This window comes from Balaenoptera physalus (assembly GCF_965194825.1).
Source record: "Balaenoptera physalus genome assembly, chromosome: 1".
In the NCBI taxonomy this organism is placed as follows: Eukaryota; Metazoa; Chordata; class Mammalia; order Artiodactyla; family Balaenopteridae; genus Balaenoptera; species Balaenoptera physalus.
This window is the reverse complement of record NC_138882.1, coordinates 82,997,305-83,015,216: the sequence shown is the minus strand read 5'-3', so window position 1 is coordinate 83,015,216 and position 17,912 is coordinate 82,997,305. Positions and strand designations below refer to the sequence as shown.

General features: G+C 39.5%; 1 protein-coding gene and 1 pseudogene across 9 annotated transcripts in view; one reads left to right on the top strand and one right to left on the bottom strand.

Annotated features, from left to right (window-relative positions):
* Positions 1–17,912, bottom strand: part of LOC309658103 (GON-4-like protein) — a 90,689-nt gene that overhangs the window by 31,045 nt on the left and 41,732 nt on the right. For all 8 annotated transcript variants that reach the window (XM_082456290.1, XM_082456292.1, XM_082456296.1 and 5 more), the window contains 2 exons: positions 16,380–16,481; positions 502–542 (listed from right to left, as the gene is read on the bottom strand). In XM_082456290.1, the coding sequence (XP_082312416.1) occupies positions 502–542; positions 16,380–16,481 (143 nt within the window). The remainder of the gene's footprint in view (positions 1–501; positions 543–16,379; positions 16,482–17,912) is intronic.
* Positions 1,335–5,138, top strand: LOC309658561 (small ribosomal subunit protein mS38 pseudogene; annotated as a pseudogene). The gene has a single exon. The product of its transcript is annotated as a small ribosomal subunit protein mS38 pseudogene (transcript).

Below are 17,912 nucleotides of genomic sequence, written 5' to 3'. Positions count from 1 at the left end.
TAATAACGCTGGCGCACAGAAAGAGCTTGCATCACAACCTTTCTCACTTCTGGGCTCGCACAATCCTGCACATGAGGTAGCTATTATGCCAGGAAAAAAGTTTCTCAATCAGCCAACTTGTAATGGTAAAGACAGAGCATGGATAACTTGAAATGATCAGAATATCTTTAAAGAGATAAATTTATGAGAAAGGTAACTATTTGGGCTCAGAATAATCTAAAATTAGTTTGCAATCTTTAAGGATGCAACATGTGATAGTGAAGAGTCCATCCAAAAGCTTGCAAGGAAAACTTTATTAAGAATAACCTACATATGGATAATCAAAGTTTATTACTTAGCAAAATTCTCCTGTCACTATATTCTCTCCTGGGTGGACTGAAAGGGGAATGGGCTTGGTTCACACCACCCTTCTGGAGAGAGAGGCCCTGACACCAAAGGACAGAGCTTGCTGGAGAATCCACTTTTACTATTCTGAGTTCTCATTCAAAGATCATTACTCACAGTTTCAAACAGCTCTTCCATCAGTTCATTCACTTCCTTTTCTGCAAAAAAGCCAAACGGTATGCTGTTGGCACATGTTTGTTTCATTTTGCCATAGGGGGAATTCCAAGAAAATTCAATGAAAGTTGTTTTCAGCAAGGCTCTTAACAAAATCCTCACATCTATCCATCATCCACTCATTCATTTAAAAACATTTATTGAACACCAACTATATGCCTTAATCCCTGGTTCTAGATGCTTAGATACATGACAGGACTTTACTCTCATGAAGCTTAAATTCTAATGGGAAAGCACACAAAAACGTAAGCTAGATGATTTTATAATGAGATAAATTCATAGTTTGTTGGCCTATCCTACTGAATGGAGTCAAGAGAGAAGTCTCCAGCAGTGTGTCATAGGACCCTATCTTTGGACCTGAACTATTCAGCAATCCCATCAACAACCTAATACACCCAGAAAACACACTTACCAAATCTGTAAATGATATAAAGCTGAAAGGGATTGACAGACCAACTGATGACAGATTCAAAATTCTAGGTTTTCTCAAATTAATTGGGTGAAACATAATGAGGATAAATTTAAAGTCTTACATTTAGGATTTTCAAAAATCAGTTTCTTAAGTGCACCAAAAGGTAACATGGCTCAAAAACAATGAATCTGAGAAAGATCTCAATGTTTTGGTTGACCTTAAGTTCAATATGACACAGTAGCTCCAAAACAGTGCTCACAACCAAGAAGGCAAGCATATCACTGAATCAGAGCAGAGTCTCAAACTCTATCTAGAGGACTGTGATCATTTCTGTAAAAGCCCTTCTTAAGAGGGCATTAAAAAGCTAAAATCCGGGCTTCCCTGGTGGCACAGTGGTTGAGAATCTGCCTGCTAATGCAGGGGACACAGGTTCAAGCCCTGGTCTGGGAGGATCCCACATGCGACGGAACAACTAGGCCCATGAGCCACAACTACTGAGCCTGTGCGTCTGGAGCCTGTGCTCCGCAAAAAGAGAGGCCACGATAGTGAGAGGCCCACGCACCGCCATGAAGAGTGGCCCCTGCTTGCCGCAACTAGAGAAAGCCCTCGCACAGGAACGAAGACCCAACACAGCCAAAAATAAATAAATAAATAAATAAATAAATTTTTTTTAAAAAAGCTAAAATCCAAATGTTAGTGAGGATGTGGAGCAACTAGAACTGTAAAAAGAATGTAAAGTGGAAAGCCACTTTGGAAAAAGGTTTGGCAATTTCTCGGAAAACTAAGTATACAGCTACCTTATGACCACTGATTCTTCCCCTAAATAGCTGACCCAAGGGAAATGAAACACTTGTCCACAAAACCTTGTACAAGAAAGTTCAGAGCTATCTTTATTCAAGATAGCCAGAAATTAGAAAGAACCCAGGTGTCCATCAACACCTGGGGATTGATGAAAAATAAACAAATTGGTATATTTATACACTGGAATCCTACTCAGCAATAAAAGGGAAAAAATTAATGATACAAGCAATGTGCATGAATCTCAAAAACATTATGCTAAGTGAAAGAAGCTGTACACAACAGAACACATACTATATGATTCCATTTACATGAAGTTCTAAAAGAGGCAAATCTAATTTGTGATAGTAGAAAAGAGAACAGTGGTTGCACCTGGGAGGATGGTGTGGGGACTGACTTGGAAGGGGCAAGTGGGTACTTTCTGGGGTGACAAATCTCTATCTTGTTAGGGGTTTGAGTTATACAAGAGGAGGCACATCGAACTTCACTGAATTGTACACTTAAGATTTCTGTACTACAATGTGTATAAATTTACCTAAAAAGAAAAACTGTAAACAAATACTGAGTTCTAATTCATGATATGCGTGCTGAAAATGTTTAGATATCTACAACTCACTATGAAATGTTTTTTAAAAAAATGGATTCATAGACGGATAGCTGCATGACTAAGCAAATATATGAAAAGTTCACTATAGAAGCTAGGTAGTGGGTATACGGGTGTCCACTGTACAATTCTCTCAACGTTTCTGTATGTTCGAAAAGTTTCATAATAAAATGTCATGGGGGAGAATTTTCTTAAAAATAAAGGCTAGAATCCAGAGAAGGGTAACTTGGGGGTTGAAATGTGGAAAGCCTGGCATTTAGAGAACTGAAAAAACTTGGTATGTTTAGCATAATAAAGAAAAAATGTAGAAAAAGAAACATACTATGCACACTTAGGAGTAAATTACATTTTATGGCAACAAAGGACAAACAGAGAAATATAAAAGATAGATTCAGGTTCAGTAAGGAAAATGTTGGGGCTTCCCTGGTGGCACAGTGGTTAAGAATCCACCTGCCAATGCAGGGGACACGGGTTTGAGCCCTGGCCCGGGAAGATCCCACATGCCGGGGAGAAACTACGCCCATGCGCCACAACTACTGAGCCTGCACTCTAGAGCTCGCGTGCCACAGCTACTGAGCCCACGTGCCATAACTACTGAAGCCCGTGTGCCTAGAGCCCGTGCTCTGCAACAAGAGAAGCCACCACAATGAGAAGCCCGCGCACCACAACGAAGAGTAGCCCCCGCTCGCTGCAACCAGAGAAAAGCCCTCGCGCAGCAACGAAGACCCAACGCAGCCAAAAAATAAAAATAAATTAAAAAAAAAAATTAATAAGGAAAATGTTAATTGAAGAGGTGTTCAAGAGTAGGACACACTATCTGCAGAAGTGATGAACTCCCTGTCACTGGAAGTATCCAAACAGACTGAAAGGCCACATGAGAGAAGCTGTTAACAAACGCTTAAGTGGGAGGAAAATATATGCGACCACAGGAGGCTTTCCAAACTCTGTGATTCTAAGCTTTTTTATTTTTAAATTTTTACCATCCATGTAAGAAAAGTCCTCTTAAAAGGATTATAATTAAGCATGATAACATAAGATGACAAGGGGTAGAAACAAAATTAAAATTCTTTTTTTTTTTTTAAATTTTATTATTTATTTATTTAATTTTTGGCTGTGTTGGGTCTTCGTTTCTGTGCAAGGGCTTTCTCTAGTTGCAGCAAGTGGGGGCCACTCTTCATCGCGGTGCGTGGGCCTCTCACTGTCGCGGCCTCTCTTGTTGTGGAGCACAGGCTCCAGATGCGCAGGCTCAGTAGTTGTGGCTCACGGGCCTAGTTGCTCCGCGGCATGTGGGATCCTCCCAGACCAGGGCTCGAACCCGTGTCCCCTGCATTGGCAGGCAGATTCTCAACCACTGTGCCACCAGGGAAGCCCCAAAATTAAAATTCTATCCCAGTTTTTTACTTATGACCATAGAACTCTATGACTAGAAAGGAAGACCCTTCGTTCAGGCATTCCAGAAAAGTTCACTATTTGATTGGCAAATACTGTCAGCCCCATGCAAAACACCAGCTCTAAGGCAATAAACAATACAAAACCCATGAGAAGCTCACAGTTTAGGGAAGGAGACAGATATAAATAAGCAACTATGAGAGAGATGAGTATTAAAAAGGACATATAGGGAAGAGTCGGTGTGAGGTCGCGGCGTGCGGGCTCCAGGGACGGCGGAGGCGGCCATGGCTGGCTGGGGCTCGGGGCCTAAGACCCGAGCGTCGACACCACCCGCGCGGTGGGCACCTCGAGCTCTGCTGAGTGCCTGGGGCCGCCGCCAAGCACAGACCATGTTCATGGTGCGCCTGACTTCCCAGCTGCTCAGGGCTGTTCCCCAGGCAGGTTGCAGGGGGCCTTGGCCTGTCTGTGGGGTGCTGGGCAGGCATGCCTGCAGGCCTCACCACAGCATACAACCAATAGGCCCAAGTGGGGTTGCCTCCCTCCCTGACAGGCTGGTCCACATGGAGCTTGAGGAGATGCTGGTCCCCAGGAAGATGTCTATCAGCCCCATGGAGAGCTGGCTAACTGTTCGCTACCTCCTGCCCAGACTGGACTCTGGGGCCCCAGGGACTGTGTCTCCAGCCCAAGTCTATGAGTGTCCGCCCAGGGGGAAGGGGTCAAGCAGGGGGGTAAGGAGATCTGGGCTGCACCCCAGATACAGTGCAAAAACGTGCTCAAGATCCGCCAGCGGAAGATGAATCATCACAAGTACCGCAAGCTGGTCAAGAGGACCCGGTTCCTGCGGCGGAAAGTCAGGGAGGGACTCCTGAAACGGAAGCAGATGAGGTTCGAGAGAGACCTGAGGCTCATCTGGCAGAAGGCGGGCCTGAAGGAAGCCCCCGCAGGCTGGCAGACCCCCAAGATCTACCTGAAGGGCAAATCAGTCTTGTGTGTCTCTCCCCCAGCCCTATTACTGCTGATGACCCATTGTAATAAATATTCAGAGAACTTAGCCAAAAAAAAAAACAAAAAAGGACATATAAAATAGTATGGATTGATACAATCAGGAGGAGGAACCAAGATGCCAGAGTAGAAGGACATGCTCTCACTCCCTCTTGCGAGAACACCAGAATCACAATTAGCTGCTGGACAATCATCGACAGAAAGACACGGGAACTCACCAAAAAAGATACCCCACATCCAAAGACAAAGGAGAAGCCACAATGAGACGGTAGGAGGGGCGCAATCACAGTAAAATCAAATCCCATAACTGCTGGGTGGGCGACTCACAGACTGGAGAACATTTATACCACAGAAGTCCAACCACTGGAGGGAAGGTTCTGAGGCCCACGTCAGGCTTCCCAACCTGGGGGTCCAGCAACGGGAGGAGGAATTCCTAGAGAACCAGATTTTGAAGCCTAGTGGGAAATGATTGCAGGACTTTGACAGGACTGGGGGAAACAGACTCCACTCTTGGAGGGCACACGCAAAGTAGTGTGCGCATTGGGACCCAGGGGAAGGAGCAGTGACCCCAAGGGAGACTGAACCAGACCTACCTGCTAGTGTTGGAGGGTCTGCTACAGAGGCGGGATGGAGGGGACTGTGGCTCACCGTGGGGACAAGGACACTGGCAGCAGAAGTTCTGGGAAGTACTCCTTGGCATGAGTCCTCCCAGAGTCTGTCATTAGCCCCACCAAAGAGCCCAGGTAGGATCCAGTGTTGGGTTGCCACAGGCCAAACAACCAACAGGGAGGGAACCCACCCCCACCCATCAGATGTCAAGCAGATTAAAGTTTTACTGAGCTCTGCCCACCACAGTAACAGCTCTACCCACCACCAGTCCCTCCCATCAGGAAACTTACACAAGCCTCTTAGATAGCCTCATCCACCAGAGGGTAGACAGCAGAAGCAAGAAAACTACACTCCTGCAGCCTGTGGAACAAAAACCACATTCACAAAAAGATAGACAAGATGAAAAAGCAGAGGGCTATGTACCAGATGAAGGAACAAGATAAAACCTCAGAAAAACAACTAAATGAAGTGGAGATAGGCAACCTTCCAGAAAAAGAGTTCAGAATAATGACAGCGAAGATGATCCAGGACCTCGGAAAAAGAATGGAGGCAAAGATCGAGAAGATGCAAGAAATGTTTAACAAAGACCTAGAAGAATTAAAGAACAAACAAACAGAGATGAACAATACAATAAATGAAATGAAAACTACACTAGAAGGAATCAACAGCAGAATAACTGAGGCAGAAGAACAGAAAAGTGATCTGGAAGACAGAATGGTGGAATTCACCGCTGCGGAACAGAATAAAGAAAAAAGAATGAAAAGAAATGAAGACAGACTAAGAGACCTCTGGGACGACATTAAACACAATAACATTTGCATTATAGGGGTCCCAGAAGGAGAAGAGAGACAGAAAGGACCTGAGAAAATATTTGAAGAGATTATAGTCGAAAACTTCCCTAACATGGGAAAGGAAATAGCCACCCAAGTCCAGGAACCACAGCGAGTCCCATACAGGATAAACCCAAGGAGAAACACGCTGAGACACACAGTAATCAAATTGGCAAAAATTAAAAACAAAGGAAAATTATTGAAAGCAGCAAGGGAAAAACGACAAATAACATACCAGGGAACTCCCATAAGGTTAAAAGCTGATTTCTCAGCAGAAACTCTACAAGCCAGAAGGGAGTGGCATGATATACTTAAAGTGATGAAAGGGAAGAACCTACAACCAAGATTACTCTACCTGGCAAGGATCTCATTCAGGTTCAATGGAGAAATCAAAAGCTTTACAGACAAGCAAAAGCTAAGAGAATTCAGCACCACCAAACCAGCTCTACAACAAATGCTAAAGGAACTTCTCTAAGTGGGAAACACAAGAGAAGAAAAGGACCTACAAAAACAAACCCAAAACAATTAAGAAAATGGTCATAGGAACATACATATCGATAATTACCTTAAACGTGAATGGATTAAATGCTCCAACCAAAAGACACAGGCATGCTGAATGGATACAAAAACAAGACCCATATATATGCTGTCTACAAGAGACCCACTTCAGACCTAGGGACACATACAGACTGAAAGTGAGGGGATGGAAAAAGATATTCCATGCAAATGGAAATCAAAAGAAAGCTGGAGTAGCTATATTCATATCACATAAAATAGACTTTAAAATAAAGAATGTTACAAGAGACAAGGAAGGCCACTACATAATGATCAAGGGATCAATCCAAGAAGAAGATATAACAATTATAAATATATATGCACCCAACATAGGAGCACCTCAATACATAAGGCAACTGCTAGCAGCTGTAAAAGAGGAAATTGACAGTAACACAATAATAGTGGGGGACTTTAACACCTCACTTACACCAATGGACAGATCATCCAAAATGAAAATAAATAAGGAAACAGAAGCTTTAAATGACACAGTAGACCACATAGATTTAATTGATATTTATAGGACATTCCACACAAAAACAGCAGATTACACTTTCTTCTCAAGTGCACACGGAACATTCTCCAGGATGGATCACATCTTGGGTCACAAATCAAGCCTCAGTAAATTTAAGAAAATTGAAATCATATCAAGCATCTTTTCTGACCACAACGCTATGAGATTAGAAATGAATTACAGGGAAATAAACGTAAAAAACACAAACACATGGAGGCTAAACAATACGTTATTAAATAACCAAGAGATCACTGAAGAAATCAAAGAGGAAATCAAAAAATACCTAGAGACAAATGACAATGAAAACACGACGATCCAAAACCTATGGGATGCAGCAAAAGCAGTTCTAAGAGGGAAGTTTATAGCTATACAAGCCTACCTAAAGAAACAAGAAAAATCTCAAGTAAACAGTCTAACCTTACAGCTAAAGAAACTAGAGAAAGAAGAACAAACAAAACCCAAAGTTAGCAGAAGGAAAGAAATCATAAAGATCAGAGCAGAAATAAATGAAATAGAAACAAAGAAAACAATAGCAAAGATCAATAAAACTAAAAGCTGGTTCTTTGAGAAGATAAACAAAATTGATAAACCATTAGCCAGACTCATCAAGAAAAAGAGGGAGAGGACTCAAATCAATCAAATTAGAAATGAAAAAGGAGAAGTTACAACAGACACCGCAGAAATACAAAGCATCATAAGAGACTACTACAAGCAACTCTATGCCAATAAAATGGACAATCTGGAAGAAATGGACAAATTCTTAGAAAGGTATAACCTTCCAAGACTGAACCAGGAAGAAACAGAAAATATGAACAGACCAATCACAAGTAATGAAATTGAAACTGTGATTAAAAATCTTCCAACAAACAAAAGTCCAGGACCAGATGGCTTCACAGGCGAATTCTATCAAACATTTAGAGAAGAGCTAACACCCATCCTTCTCAAACTCTTCCAAAAAACTGGGGAGGAAGGAACACTCCCAAACTCATTCTATGAGGCCACCATCACCCTGATACCAAAACCAGACAAAGATACTACAAAAAAAGAAAATTACAGACCAATATCACTGATGAATATAGGTGCAAAAATCCTCAACAAAATACTAGCAAACAGAATCCAACAACACATTAAAAGGATCATACACCATGATCAAGTGGGATTTATCCCATGGATGCAAGGATTCTTCAATATATGCAAATCAATCAATGTGATACACCATATTAACAAATTGAAGAATAAAAACCATATGATCATCTCAATAGATGCAGAAAAAGCTTTCAACAAAATTCAACACCCATTTATGATAAAAACTCTCCAGAAAGTGGGCATAGAGGGAACCTACCTCAACATAATAAAGGCCATATATGACAAACCCACAGCAAACATCATTCTCCATAGTGAAAAACTGAAAGCATTTCCTCTAAGATCAGGAACGAGACAAGGATGTCCACTCTCACCACTATTATTCAACATAGTTTTGGAAGTCCTAGCCATGGCAATCAGAGAAGAAAAAGAAATAAAAGGAATACAAATTGGAAGAGAAGAGGTAAAACTGTCACTGTTTGCAGATAACATGATACTATACATAGAGAATCCTAAACATGCCACCAGAAAACTACTAGAGCTAATCAATGAATTTGGTAAATTTGCAGGATACAAAATTAATGCACAGAAATCTCTTGCATTCCTATACACTAATGATGAAAAATCTGAAAGAGAAATTAAGGAAACACTCCCATTTACCACTGCAACAAAAAGAATAAGATACCTAGGAATAAACCTACCTAGGGAGACAAAAGACCTGTATGCAGAAAACTATAAGACACTGATGAAAGAAATTAAAGATGATACCAACAGATGGAGAGATATACCATGTCCTTGGATTGAAAGAATCAATATTGTGAAAATGACTATACTACCCAAAGCAATCTACAGATTCAATGCAATCCCTATCAAATTACCAATGGCATTTTTTATGGAACTAGAACAAATCATCTTAAAATTTGTGTGGAGACACAAAAGACCCTGAATAGCCAAAGCAGTCTTGAGGGAAAAAAACGGAGCTGGAGGAATCAGACTCCCTGACTTCAGACTATACTACAAAGCTACAGTAATCAAGACAATATGGTACTGGCACAAAAACAGAAACATAGATCAATGGAACAGGATAGAAAGCCCAGAGATAAACCCACACACCTATGGTCAACTAATCTATGACAAAGGAGGCAAAGATATACAATGGAGAAGAGACAGTCTCTTCAATAAGTGGTGCTGGGAAAACTGGACAGCTACATGTAAAAGAATGAAATTAGAACACTCCCTAACACCATACCCAAAAATAAACTCAAAATGGATTCGAGACCTAAATGTAAGACCGGACACTATAAAACTCTTAGAGAAAAACATAGGAAGTAGGAAGAACACTCTTTGACATAAATCACCGCAAGATCTTTTTTGATCCACCTCCTAGAGTAATAGAAATAAAAACAAAAAATAAACAAATGGGACCTAATGAAACTTCAAAGCTTTTGCACAGCAAAGGAAACCATAAACAAGACGAAAGACAACCCTCAGAATGGGAGAAAATATTCGCAAATGAATCAACGGACAAAGGATTAATCTCCAAAATATATAAACAGCTCATTCAGCTCAATATCAAAGAAACAAACAACCCAATCCAAAAATGGGCAGGAGACCTAAAAAGACATTTCTCCAAAGAAGACATACAGATGGCCAAGAAACACATGAAAAGCTGCTCAACATCACTAATTATTAGAGAAATGCAAATCAAAACCACAATGAGGCATCACCTCACACCAGTCAGAATGGGCATCATCAGAAAATCTACAAACAACAAATGCTGGAGAGGGTGTGGAGAAAAGGGAACCCTCTTGCACTGTTGGTGGGAATGTAAATTGATACAGCCACTATGGAGAACAGTATGGAGGTTCCTTAAAAAACTAAAAATAGAATTACCATATGATCCAGCAATCCCACTACTGGGCACATACCCAGAGAAAACCATAATTCAAAAAGACACATGCACCCCAATGTTCATTGCAGCACTATTTACAATAGCCAGGTCATGGAAGCAACCTAAATGCCCATCGACAGATGAACGGATAAAGAAGTTGTGGTACATATATACAATGGCATATTACTCAGCCATAAAAAGGAACGAAATTGAGTCATTTGTTGAGACGTGGATGGATCTAGAGACTGTCATACAGAGTGAAGTAAGTCAGAAAGAGAAAAACAAATATCGTATATTAACGCATGTATGTGGAATCTAGAAAAATGGTACAGATGAACCGGTTTGCAGGACAGAAGTTGAGACACAGATGTAGAGAACAAACGTATGGACACCAAGGGGGGAAAACCGCAGTGGGGTGGGGATGGTGATGTGCTGAATTGGGCAATTGGGATTGACATGTATACAGTGATGTGTATAAAATTGATGACTAATAAGAACCTGCAGTATAAAAAAACAAACAAACAAACAAAAACAATACTAAATTTTCTTTGGGTTATTTGTATGGAAATATGTTAATATAAATGTTTCAGACATTACATGAAATTTCTAAAAATCTTATATGTTCTGGTATAATGTTATAAGTCATAATTCTAGTTATTACTTTAAAATGTATATCTCAGAAATAACTAAATTTCCTTGTCAATTGCATTATTATGAACTTTCATCAAATCTTTTACCATGGTCATTTTAAAGTCTTTTGTCATTTACAGACAGTTCTAGGTGTACTCTGATGCTTTCGCAAAAATGTTCCTATAAAAGGGTTTCATCTTCAAGGAATTCATGGAAAAGACAAGTACAGGTTTCTGGTAACTGACTATACTGCTGAACTGAATGAATAAGCATTGTCAGAACTCTAATGGAAAACTGATGAATTCATAAAAGTGCTAACAAAAGATCAAGATGAAAAAAACAGAATTAATTGCATGGGACTGAGTGAACTGATGAGGATGATTATAATTTTTGTGACTTTCTGTTTGAATAAAAAAAAAAAAAATCCCACAAGGACTCAGAGGCAAAAAATATACAAATCAATTTTCACTGCAAAGTAAAGGAGCTGTTACAGTGGAGGTTTACTGGACTGATTGTCAATATTATGACATAGTATGAGTGTGTTTCGTGTTTTGGTAATTGCAATCATTGTTGCTTTTGTTGTGGTCATCCATTTACAATGCTTGGTGTCAGTTTATTTCTCTCTTGTAAAAATAAAATACAGTGCATGTGTGTTGAGTTGTGAAAAAAAAAAATAGTATGGATTACAGAGCAAGAAGATCAATCCTAATTGAGGAGGATCTCCCTGAGAAATTACAGTTGACCCTTGAAGAACATGGAATTGAACTGTATGGGCCCACTTATATGCAGATTTTTTCAGTAAATATATTGGAACAATTTGGGGGGGATGTGCCAACAATTTGAAAAAACCCTGAGACAAACCACAGAGCCTAGAAATACCAAAAAATTTCAGAAAAAGTTAGGTATGTCATGAATGCATAAACTGTATGTAGATACTAGTCTATTTTATCATTTACTACCATAAAATGTACACAAATCTACTCTAAAAAGTTAAAATTTATCAAAACTTATGCACACGCTTACAGACCATACCTGGCACCATTCACAGTTGAGAGAAACCCAAACATAAAGATGCAGTATGAAATCATAACTGCATAAAATTAACTGTGGCATATACTGTACTTCTGTAATAATTTCATAGCCACCTCCTGTTGCTAGCTCAGGTGTTAGAAGTATCTGCTTAAAACATCTCCTGAGCAGTTCGTCTCTCCAGCAAATTGTGTACCGTAGGAAAAAGTGATCTCTTGCGGTTCTTGAGTATTTTTCATCAAGTTTAGTATAATACCATAGGCCTTGAATAACACCATGGGACCCATGCGAAGTGCCACTAGTGATGCTGGCAGTGCTCCCAAGAAGCAGAGAAAAGTCATGACATTACAGGAAGACGCTGAATTGCTTGATACGTACCAGAGATTGCGGTCTGCAGCTGTGATTACCCACCATTTCAAGATAAATGAATCCAGGGTAAGGACCATTGTAAAAAATGGAAAGGAAATTCATGAAGCCATAGCTGCCGCTATGCCGGCAGGCGCAAAAACCTTGCGCTTTTTGTGAAATACCTTTTTATCTCATATTGAAAATGCAGCTTTTATGTGGGTGCAGGATTGCTATAAGAAAGGCATACCTATAGACTCTAATATGATTTGAGAAAAAGCAAAGTCATTATATGACAACTTAAAGCAAAAGGAAGATGAAGGATCTAAGGCTGGAGAATTTAATGCCAGCAAAGGATGGTTTGATAATTTTAGAAAGAGGTTTGGCTTAAAAACTGTCAAGATAACAGGAGAAGCAGCCTCTGCTCACACAGAGGCAGCAGACAAGTTCCCAGACTGAGGAGAAAGGATATCTGCCTGAACAGGTTTTTAGTGCAGATGAAAGTGCCCTATTCTGGAGGGGAAAAAATTTCAAAAAATAAAAAAATAAAGCCTCAAAAGACATTAGTAAGGAAGAGAAGCAAGCACCAGGATTTAAGGCAGGAAGGGAGAAGCTAAGTCTACTGTTTTGTGAAAATGCAGTTGCATTTACCACCAGGACTGCCCTTATCTATAAAGCTGCTCACCTTGAAGGGAAAAGATAAACACGAGCTGCCAGTCTTTGGATATACAAAAAGAAGGGCCTTTCTATGGATTGGTTCCATCGATGCTTTGTCCCTAAAGTCAGGAAATACCTTGCCTTTTAAAGTTCTTTTGAAATTGGACAATGCCCCTGGGTACCCAGAACCCCATGAATTCAACACTGAAGGCATCTAAGTGGTCTACTCGCCTCCAAACATGTCTCTAATTCAGCCTCTAGATCGGGGGTCATAAGGACCTTTAAGGCTCATTACACACGATACTCTATGGAAAGGATTATCCACACTAAAGAAGAGATCCCAATGGAGAGAACATCACGTAAGTCTAGAGGAAGGATCACACCACTGAAGATGCCATCATTGTTAAAGAAAAAGCCATGAAAGCCATCATACCTGAAACAATAAATTCCTGCTGGAGAAAACCGTGTTCAGATGTCCTGCATGACTTCACAAGATTTACGACAGAGCCAATCAAGGAAATCATGAAACAGACTGTGAATATGGCCAAAAAAAGATGGGGGATGAAGGGTTTCAAGTTCTGAATCTCGGAGAAATTCAAGAGCTAACAGACACCGCACCAGAGGAATTAACAAAAGATGACTTGATGAAGATGAGTGCTTCCAAAACAGTGCCAGACGATGAGGAAGAAGATGTAGAAGAAGCTGTGTCAGAAAACAAACTGACATTAGACAATCAGGCAGCAGGGTTCCAATTATTTAAGACTGTTTTTGACTTCTTTTACAAGGACGCTTCTATGATACAGACTCTGAAACCAAAGCACATGGTGGGAGAGGGACTGGTACCATACAGAAACATTTTTAGAGAAATGAAAAAGCAAAAAAGTCACACAGAAATTACAATGTTATTTCCATAAAGTTACACTCTCTGCCTCCCCTTCCTCCTCCACCACCTCTCCTGCCTCTGCCACCCCGAGACAGCAAGACCAACCCCTCCTCCTCCTCAGCCTACTCAATGTGAAGACAAGCAGGATGAAGGCCTTTACGATGATCCACTGCAACTTAATGAATAGTAAATAATCATCATGCCTACAGTTAATAAACTTATCTGTTGTGTATGTGTGTGTATCTTTGTGTAAAAATCTAATAACTGTATGGCAAGAATTGTATGAGATGTTTCTGTGTCATCATCATCATCACTGCCTAAGTACTCATCATGTAGAACATCATGTACAAGACTTGTATTGAAATGGATAGCCTATCCTTACATAGGCATAAAGTGAGTGATATTTAATATAAAATTAATAATTAATAAAATTAATGTTAGTTTAATGATTTATAACTGTGCTTTCAAAGAATTACATTATCAACTGTGTATCAGCCTATTATCACATTTTTTAAAAATGTAACAATGTTTCCAATCCTGTACATGAATATGACTGTAATACTGTATGCCATAAAAATTTTGTAACCATTCAGCAGTGTATAGGCCAGAGTACTAAGAAGCGATCTGTGAAGCAATCATATCAATTACACTAGGTTACCATCAAGCCATCATGCTGCTGCTTCTTCATTATCAATGCATGAATCCTTATACCAGTAAATAAATGTTCCTTTTTCACATTATCTTTTCATTTTTCTTGTCTAGTGTTTGTAATATGTATATCTACAGTGTTTTGTATCATATAAGACAATATTAATATAGATACTGACAGATGATTCAGCTTGTAAACAGATAACATAACTTACAGTATCGATAAATACGGTACTGTAAACATATTTTCTCTTCCTTATTATGATTTTCTTAATAACATTTTCTTTTCTCTAGCTTACTTTACTGTAAGAATACAGTATATAAAACACATTATATATAAAATACATGTTAATAACTATTTATTTTATTGGTAAGCCTTCAACAGTAGGCTACTAGTAGTTAAGTTTTCGGGTAGTCAAAACTTCCAGTCGGATTTTCAACTACACTGGGGTTGGGCACCCCTAGCCTCCAAGTTGCTCAAGGTCAACTGTATCTATAAACTGAAGAAAGTAACAGACAAACAAGAAGGGAAGGCAAGTGTATACCAGGCTGAGAGCTGAACTGAAATACAATCTCCTACTTTTCTGCTTCAAGCAGAAAATGTTTCATGACCAGCACATGACACTGTGGACCATTCGCTCCTTCTTGAAAGACTCTTCCCTTGGTTTCTGAGACACAGGGCTTTCTTGGTTTTTCTCATCCCTTCCTAGACCTTCCTTCACAATTTTCTCAAAACCTAAATCCTCAAGCCTTTTCTTTCTACACTTTCTCTTTGATTCCTGGTGCTTTCCTTTCAATGCAACCTTAACTGTCATAACATACCAAAATAAACGGAAGATCTTCATAAAGGAAATGGCATTCTAATCTTAAAAACAACATGAAAGATGAAATAAAGCAACAAAACAGAACATAAGTCCTAAAGGATTGTGTTTACATAATTCTCTTTGCACAAAGACTTGCATTATTTAGGTACATAATAAACACTTTTGGATACTTATAAAACTTTCTTCATAACCTCGTCAAGAGCCAATGTCTTACCTTCACCATGTTGTGTATACTATTCCAGTACAGGGTCATGCACACACTCAATAAAAATCAACAGTTCCTGAGATATGTTTTCCATCATTGGCAAACTAGCAATGAAATAATTTTAAACAAATGACTCAAGCCAAGTTATTTACTTGTTTTCCATGCCTCCAATCTTGCTCTCTTTACCCACCAAATCAATACATTAAACTGGCATTAAATCAAAGTGGTATTTCTAAAATCCAAATCAGTTCCTATTTATTTCCTGCTTTGAGCTCTCCTTTTTGATAGATCAAAAATCAGATCTAAGGCTCTCTATGAACTGAACACTGCTTAACTCTTCTATCACCACTCACTCATACGACTTAACCAAACTACTTACTATTTTCCAAACACATGTATTGTTGTTTCATAATTCCATGGTTTGCAGAATTCTTCTATTTGCAATATCCCTCTCTGCCCCCATTCACCAAAAATTTCTTATTGCTCCTTCAAAACTAAAATAAAACATCCCATTTTGTGAATCCTTCCCTAACGCATACCATACATTAGGACAGTATAACCCTCTTTTAGGCCACTAGTGTATACACAAACTATTATTATAGCACCTATCACTTGGTACTATAACTGTTTCTGTTTGTATCCCCCTACTAAGCTGACATCCTACAGGCAGAGGCCATGTCTTATTCATTTTGGTACAATCGCTGCGAAATACTCAATACATGACTGTGGGATGTAAAAATGAGTAACTGATAGGCTTCCTGAATATATATGTAAATTGAAAGAATTATAGAAATAAATGGGTAGAGGAAGCTTAAATGTCTTGAGTGGGCTACAAACTTCAACTTCAAAAATCTGCAAAGTAAACAAAGGTAGATGTGGAGAAGTCAAGACCAGGACGCAATAAACACAGACTCACTGGTGATTCTTACTGCCCGGTCAGTGCGGAAATCCTCTGTGTCTGGTTCATCAAGGTCTTCCAGGAAATTATATTCTGGATCGTCATCATCATCTGCCTCATCTGGGAAAAAAAATGTTTTAGACACTTATTCCCAACTCTGAACTCATATCTCTAATGAAAATTTAAGATGTTCAGCACCATAAGAATCTACTCCAATAAAGCACATTTATTCTGAAGTTTTTATTTTTATTTTTTACTTATTTTTTGGCTGCGCCGCACGGCTTGCAGGATCTTAGTTCCCTAACCAGGAATTAAACCCAGGCCCTCAGCAGTGAAAGCGCAGAGTCCTAACCGCAAGGGAATTCCCTATTCTCAAGTTTTTAAACAACTTATTCTTTTTTTTCCTCAGTGCCTGTGCACAGATCATTTCCCACAGCGGACTCATCTCACCTATTCTCCCCAATTAGCCAAGTTCCTTCCTTCCTTCCTTCAAACAAAACTTAAATTTCTCAAAATGCAGCAAAAGCCTGAAAACTGAACATATAATTTATCTCAGTAAACCCACTTAGAGTAGTGCATCTCATTAAAATAATATTTTTATAAAACTCTTTATACAAAGACATTGATAGTGAAAAAAGGAATGACCCTAATTCCCAATAATTAGGGAATGACTGTAATTATGACGCCTTAGTATAAAATAGTATATACATATAGAATGTAAACATTCTATACATGTTCAACACATTCATGACAAAAGTACAACACAATACACACGTAATACTCATAAGCATAAAAAAATTATATCCCTACAATAACTCAGAAATAACTAAAAATATACAAAAATAACAAACATTTGTAATGGCAGCGCATAGAAGTATGGGTATTTTTGTTGATGCTACGATGTCTTTTAGATTCCTAACTAAAAATCTTGAAGGAGTCAATCAGTTATGGATTGTTATACATATATGTATTTTTAATAAATTTATTTTATTTATTTTTGGCTGCATTGGGTCTTTGTTGCTGCGCGGGCTTTCTCTAGTTGCAGTGAGCGGGGACTACTCTTCGCTGTGGTACGTGGTCTTCTCATTGCGGTGGCTTCTCTTTGTTGTGGAGCACGGGCTCTAGGCGCGCAGGCTTCAGCAGATGTGGCTTGTGGGCTCTAGAGCACAGGGTCAGTAGTTGTGGTGCACGGGCTTAGCTGATCTGCGGCATGTGGGATCTTCCCGGACCAGGGCTCGAACCCGTGTACCCTGCATTGGCAGGCAAATTCTTAACCACTGTGCCACCAGGGAAGCTCCTGGATTGTTATATTAAGGTAAAATTTTTCCTGGGACAACTTTAGATCAGCATCGTCTAACAGAATTTTCTGCAAGGTCAGAAATGTTCTACATATGCATTGTACGACAACGGTAGCCCCTAGCCACATGAGGCAACTGAGAACTTGAAATGTGGCTAGTGCAACTGAGGAAGTGAATTAAAAGAAAAAGCAGAAACAACGCCTAGCAAATGAGAATAACTAATTCCTTACCACTATGTGCCATTACACAGGAG